General features: G+C 41.4%; 1 protein-coding gene across 2 annotated transcripts; it reads left to right on the plus strand.

The window, feature by feature from the left end:
• Positions 1 to 256: 256 nt before the first annotated feature.
• Positions 257 to 5,579, plus strand: LOC107393576 (C-type lectin domain family 4 member M). 2 transcript variants are annotated; one of them, XM_015972038.3, is made up of 8 exons: positions 257 to 418; positions 505 to 556; positions 867 to 992; positions 2,954 to 3,052; positions 3,128 to 3,922; positions 4,217 to 4,359; positions 4,664 to 4,773; positions 4,863 to 5,579. In XM_015972038.3, exons 3-8 carry the CDS (start codon positions 887 to 889, stop codon positions 4,999 to 5,001), a joined length of 1,392 nt encoding a protein of 463 aa, XP_015827524.1. In that variant the 5' UTR covers positions 257 to 418; positions 505 to 556; positions 867 to 886; the 3' UTR covers positions 5,002 to 5,579. The 2 variants fall into 2 exon arrangements, with proteins under 2 accessions (XP_015827524.1, XP_070408763.1); XM_070552662.1 differs by having other exon boundaries at positions 284 to 418; positions 876 to 992.
• The last annotated feature ends 1,773 nt before the right edge of the window (positions 5,580 to 7,352 follow it).

Genomic DNA, 7,352 nt, shown 5'->3' on the forward strand with positions numbered 1-7,352 from the left:
CAATCCCAAATACTAATTTGTGTATAATTTCATGAGGTCCAAACAGTTTCCCAGTGCTGTATAGACACTGAATCCAAATAAATTCATAAGTTAGTTTTGTATTTAAAACATTTTGAACCCACATGAATTTGAACTTCCATGACAAAGTGAGACGTCAGCAGTTTTAACTTCCCTAATGGTCCGGAATCCCGTTTTGTTCATCTAGACTGAGTAATAAAAGAGGAAGAGTTTGGCTCCTCCCACAAAAAAATCCACCGTGTTTCACTCCAGCACTCAGGTGAAAGACGACATTTTATCTTTGATTGGATAAAGAGCACTTGATATAAAGTCAGTTGAAACTTGTCTCTGATTAAAACAAAAAAAAAGATTATTTGAAGTATCTGTCCGGCAGTTGAGTTCGATACCATCTACACAAAAGGTACGTTTTCTTTAGGATATTGTTAAAATATAAGTTTAATTTATGGATTTTTCTTGATTTAAGTTTTCTTGTAATACACCCGGCAGGGTTCGGAGGGACGCAGTCAGCTGGTAGATGCCCGGGCCAGAACCAGACAGGGTGAAGCTGCTTTTGGCTAAAATTTACCCGTTTGTTGATTTTAAAAAGTACTGTTTTATGGTTTATTTTTTGCTTTTCTTGAATTTGAACGCATATTGAATTCCCTCTATGCCTTCGACACAACGCTGCTTTTCCTTTGATGTTTCATTTATGTTGTAAGATGTCATCAGCTATAAATGACAACATTTCTGTCTCTGAGTATGTGAACATTTCAGAAGAAGGAATTATTAGGTTTTTTATACCATTGTAGTGAAACTGCTAAAGACTCAGCTGTAAAACCGGAGACTACAACTTTTCTTATTGATTCCAGTTCCAACAGCAAATTTAAAGATGTCCGTCGAGTATCACGCCTCCACCATGACAAACATGGACACTGACAACGGTAAAATTGCATACCAGCAATTTTTTTCAGATGAAACGAAACTTATTTCTTCAGGTAATGAAACAACCATCTTTCTTTCATAATATTTTTCTGAATTAACCAACATGGTAAATGTAGTTAACAGTGGTCTCACCGTGCAGTTAAAGGTGCAATTTGTAATAATTCTCTTGTGAAATGACGACAAAACAGAAACAAATGTTATTCTCAGCAGGTTGTCAGATTTTCCATTCTTCCATCCATCCATTGTCTGAACCCACTTTGTCCACGTGGGGGGGGGGGGGGGGGGGGGCTGGTGCCTATCTCCAGCGGTCAATGGGCAATCAGGCGGGGCACACCCTGGACAGAGAGCCAGTCCATCGCAGGGCAACACAGAGTCACACACGATAGACAATCACACACACACACACACACACACACACACACACGCATGCGCGCGCACGCACACACACACACACACACACACACACACATACACAAGGACAATTTAGACAGACCAATTAACCTAACAGTCATGTTTTTGGACTGTGGGAGAAAGCCGGAGCACCCGGAGAGAACCCACGCATGCACAGGGAGAACATGCAAACTCCATGCAGAAAGATCCCGGGCTGGGAAGCGAACCCAGGACCTTCTTACTGCAAGGCAACAGCTCTAACCACTGTGCCACTGTACAGCCCTTGTCAGATTTTCTCCTTCCGAAAAAAAAATATTTAAAAAGCGAGACTGTTTGTAATTTGACACAGACAGGCAAAAAGCTACAAAGCCAGTAGTTATTTCACTCTAATATAGGGTGGAGCAGGCTAACGTTGAGCTAACGTTAAGCTAACAATGGCGACGGTGAATTAAAAACAAAGGCTCTAAAAATATCTCAAGCGACCTTTTCAATAACAAACAACCAACGGGATATTACAATGAAATGTATGTGTGAAGTAAATAATGATTTAATGCGCTTTACTTCCTTTAATCAGCCGTTCAGAACTAACGGCAAGCTAACAGCAAGACAGCAACCGCACTTCCTCTAATGCCCAAGACAAATGACCACAATAACCATAGTAAGTAGAAGTAAAAGAAACAATTTTTACATAGCGCCAAGCTATCTCAAGAAAAAAATCATTAGGAGCTTCACAAAAGCTAAAAATACAGAAAATATGTAAAGAAAATGGCAATATTCTTAATCAATATATATATATATGTATATAAATTATAAAAAAATATTGGCAACAGCCATGAAACTCGCGGAAAAGGAGTGAGAGAGTGATAAATTTGCTTAAAAATGGGCTGCAGTACCCACATTGGCCCACAGGATGTCATTCTTACAAATTGCACCTTGAATGTAAAACCAAGAAAAAAGCTAAATTACCTAAATTGTTGAACAATAAACCCAATGATATTGAGAAGAACAGTCCTAATTATTGTTTTGATTTGAATCTTCTTTAACGTCATGAAATATTCTGCCAAACTCAACGTCGTAAGAATTTTTAAAAACTCAGTGTAACTAAAATCGATGGATATTTTGCTGATTAGGTTGTCCACAGAACCGTATTGCAAAAGAAGAAGAAAACAACTAGCAGAAATTCTGCCACACAATTACTACTGCATTTGTGTGGCTCAGTACTAAACATCTTATTTAGCCTAACAGAGCGAAAGAGACCGAAGTTGAATTCATTTGTCTTTTCTGTTTCTCTTTTTTTAACGGGCAAAATCAATATACTGTGCAAAACTATACAAAGGCTCAATATTATGATGTATCAAAGTTTAATTTCCATTAGACATCACACACAGCTGAAGTAAGTGTGATCACCACATTTGACCCATCCACTGGGGGGCGCGATGAGCCGCAGACACGGCCGCGCTCGGGAACCATTGGGTGGTGTTTCCCCCCAGTCGAACCCCCCAAATCAAGCATTAACATGTAATTTCACCAAACCCTCATTTTCTTATCATTTATGCTACATTACTTAACATCTTCCTCGAGTCACTTAATCATTTCTAAGGTTGTTCTGTTTCCTGTCGTTCAGTTCACTCGTTGAGAAACAAGCCACTCAGAGTTGCTGCAGTGTGTCTCGGAGTGCTGTGTGTTCTCCTGCTGGCAGGGGTCATCGGTCAGGCTGTCCACTGTGAGTCTACCTTTTGTCTCTGCATTGTCTGATATCAAGTAAAACCTCAGATTCATGTTTTTGTCTTCCTGACAGATGACAATGTAGAAAAAGACCGTCAGAAGAACTTGAGTGCTCTGAGTACAGACAAAGAAAACCTGCAAACAAACTTGAAGACGACCCTGAAAGAGAAAAAAGATCTCGAAGCTCTCAGGAACCAGTTGCAGCAACGTTATGACCATCTATCCAGAGAAAAAGACCTGTTGCAGACTAATTACAATTCCCTGACAGAGGAAAAAAACAGACTTCAAGTTAGTGAACAGCAACTACAGGCCAGCCAGACTGCCACCAACAACGAGTTAGAACAGGTAAAAGCTGCCAACGCTCAGCTGCAGAAAGACAAAGACACCTTGGCTGCAGCACGAAACAACTTACAGACACAATATGATTCAGTGGTGAAAGGTAAAAGTGAGCTACAGAGCAGTTATGAGTCTGTGACCAATGACAGGAACAACATGCAGAACAAATTCAACAATGCAACCAGAGCCAGAGAGCAGCTGCAGCTGAGCTACAACAGTCTGATTCAGAAGGTAGAACATCTACAGGAAAGATACAACTTCTCCATCAGCGAGAAGGACAAGATAGCCAGCAGTAACAAAAACCTGACCATGGAGATGATAACTCTGCAGGAGACATACAACGTCATTAAGAAAGCCGAGAACGACTTACAGGCGTCCTACCAGTTAGCCCTCAATCAAAAACACGAGACTGAAAACCTCCTGAAAAACGTAACGGCAGAGAGAGATCAGCTGAAAACAAAGGCAGGCAACCTGAGTGCTGAGAGGGATCAGCTGCTGCAGACGATCAATCAGCTCAACGCAACGATCCAAGGTGAGAGAGCATGGAAAAGTATGCTCCAAAGTGTTTCATGTATGTGGAAAATCTGGTGTGCGGGCAGGATTCAGCTCAATTCAATGTTGAAGAAGATTCAGTTGTAAATCGGTGATTAACAGTGTTCCTCAGGGCAGCTGTGGCTGCATCGTAGCTCATCACCATCAGCGTGTGAATCTGTGTGTTAATGGACGAATGGTACACTGTAGTGTAAAGCACTTTGGAGTCCTCTGACTCTGAAGGGCGCCATACAAGCGCTGGTCATTTATCATCTGTCATGTGCTTCAATCATAGAGAAAAAATGCTCTGTGGGCTGGAGGAAGTTTCAGTACAGCTGCTACTTCACTTCAATGACCAAGAAAAGCTGGAGCCAAGCCAGAAGTGACTGTCAATCCGGAGGAGGAGATCTGGCCATCATCACCAGTCCGGAGGAAATGGTGCGCTTGTCTGAAACAGACTCGACTTGTGTCAGAAGACGAAAGTTGTCTTTTCTCTTGTGTAAATGAAGAAAACTAGGTCAAAATAATTTATGGGTAACAGAAAACCAGAGAAAGAAGGTCAACAGTTCAGTAGTGTACCAGTGAAGGCAGCTTTGGACCCACGGATTCAACCACGGCACAGAATGGAACAAACAAGGCTTCATTTAGCGAGCAGGAATGCAGAAATACCCGAGGAAGAATTGACCTGGCTTGACCTGGAATGACTTTTGCTGACTTGGACGTGTTTTTTTCTTCCTCCCAGGAATTCATCAATGGCTTGTACAGCAGTGAAATAGAAGCATGGATCGGGCTGACTGATGGAGGAGTGGAGGGGCAGTGGAAATGGGTGGATGGAACGCCACTGAACCAGACGTAAGAGACGGAAAACTTAAGTTTGTTGTTGGCTTGCTTCATCTAAAACCAAGCGAGATTTCTTCAGATATCCCTTCTGGCTCTTTTAGGTTCTGGGCTAAAGGCCAACCCAACAGCCATCAAGGAACAGACCAGGACTGTGTTGAGTTCTGGCATCGTTCAAAAGGACACGGCGACTGGAACGATGAAAGGTGTAGCATTGAACAATACTGGATATGTGAGAAGTAGCCACTCCCCTTAGAGGCCAACAGAGCTCCGGGAGTTCTTCTCCCGGCATGCAACAGTTCAAATCGAGTGGCGCCATCTTGGCAGGCAATTAGGAAATTGTTAGTTGCGTTAAAAGCCAAGCTAGAATCAGGAAATGTGGTAGATACCCGTTGTACCCCAGGATGCCGTAACAGACGAGATCAGGCAAGAGCCTTCTGTGGGATAACCCAAGATCGGAACATTAGATCATCGCAAATTCAGTTTGACACTGAAAACAACAAAAGCCTGAAATGTTAAATTTAGCTGAGAAAATAAAAATTGAGCCTAATGTTTAAAGGTAATATTTGAATGGAAGCAGTTCTGTTTTTGGTCCAGTTTAGAGGATATCCATGCTGAATCAAATATAATCATACCGGTGTCTTAATAAATGATCTCATGTAAATATTATGTTTCTTTATATAATTTTCCTTTTTATGCTTTTTAAATATTTTTGTTTTACAGCCACCTTGATGCCTTTGCAATGCCTGTTTGTTTCTATGATATAATAAATTCGACCCATCTTTAGGCTATTTTATCTTCCCAATAAAGAATATTTACAATAAAAAGGACATCTCTCTCTGTTTTGCTCTTGTAACGTAGTAATTACTGTATGTATTTGGGTGCTTTTAAAGCTTAATATGCTACCCTACACTTTGACCAATGTGATGTGAATTTCCATATAAATATGGGAATCCAGTCTAATTAGTCTTTGAATGTTTAACCAGAAAATTTAGAATTCTTTGTTTATTCAGGGACACTTCGTATTTATTCAATAAGAGAGTCAAGTTGATAAAAAGTCAGAATTTATTTTCCAAACAATTAAAAACATGACAAGTTAACTAAGACTACTGTGATGGATGGATCTAGGTGGATGGGATGTGATGTTTGGTGACTATGTGTGAATGTGAGGTTATCCAAGAGCAAATAATGAGCCACTAGATCAGGGGTCCCTAACCTGGGGGTCCCCACCCCCACAAGGGGGCGCCAAAGCCTCTCAGTGGGTCGCCTGGACCTCTCCACTTAAAAGGGGTTAAAACTTCATTTATTTATTTGTTTATTTAATATTTACTAAATTAATTATAGCTTAAATAACATTTCTAAGCATTTAATTAATGTTTGTGTAACATAACTAAATCTTTACAGTTTAGAACTATTTATAGGGTCTGTGACCGATGCAGCCGCCCTCGTTACTTGTTACTACGGTAAACAGCGCGCTCGTTCTTACGGCTTAAATTAATCTATTATTCATTTGACCGGTTAAATAACACAACTCTAGTAAATCGGTGCCGTGTTGTGGGGTGACACACGTGATCGCCATCCTTAGTACACCTGTGCTTCCCCAACTCTTTGACATTATTAGCCTACCGTAACACAAAGTTTCACTGGTGTTTAATTTGTTTTTAATGTTATTTATCTTCAAAAGAGATTTATTCATGATTTGACACCAGAGGGAATACATCTCACACCTTCCCCTCATAAGAATGAACATATGTGCTCAGATTTTACCCACTCACACAGTTTATTACAGCCAAACAAGCCTTTCCGCAGACGTGTACGCACACAACGACCGTTCCCAGTGCTTCCCACTTACTCCAGGGCACTTATCCCTGGTTCCAGCAGCTACAGTCTGCATGATGGAATATGTTATTTTCATGTTAGGAAAGGTGGTTTGATGGTAAAAAGTGTTGAAAAGTTGTTTGTTTAATCATTTTAACAACACTTCCAGCCCAGAGCAACACAACAATTTGTAGCATTAAGAGTGTGACAACCGGATCAGTCCGTCTGTCACTTAGCCGTCTGAATCTCTCTGAAAATTAGTCTTGGCAGAGTTTGGGATCCTCTTCAGAACCGCCTCCACAGTGGACGGAAACATGTTTTTAGTTCTCTGCTCTGAAAATATTCATCTGATTATTGGTTTACTTCCTCTCTCATGTCAGAACTGACGTTCCTCAGCAGAGAGCCGGTGCCTGGTGCTGAGAGGATGGGGACACCCTGGACACGTCTCCAGTCCACCACAAGGACGCACAGAGACAACTTGTCAACCTCTCCTTTACACCTAGAGACAGTTAGTCTCCATCTAACCTGACATGCATGTTTTTGGTCTGGGGGGGGGGGGGGGGACTGGTGAACACGCTAACTCGCGTAGAAATGCTGGATCCTGGATTTGAACCTGCAACCTTTTTGCTGCAAGGCCACAGGGCCAGATTAAACTCATAAAACTGTTTCATGTGTGTGCTTGTTTGTTTACCTAGAACCTCTAAACCCCACCCACTCATACAGGTAGGCGGTAAGTCATTGTGTGGGAGCAGCTCGATGTGCAGTCGAGAAGATAG

Source organism: Nothobranchius furzeri, chromosome 6 (genome assembly GCF_043380555.1).
Source record: "Nothobranchius furzeri strain GRZ-AD chromosome 6, NfurGRZ-RIMD1, whole genome shotgun sequence".
NCBI lineage: Eukaryota > Metazoa > Chordata > Actinopteri > Cyprinodontiformes > Nothobranchiidae > Nothobranchius > Nothobranchius furzeri.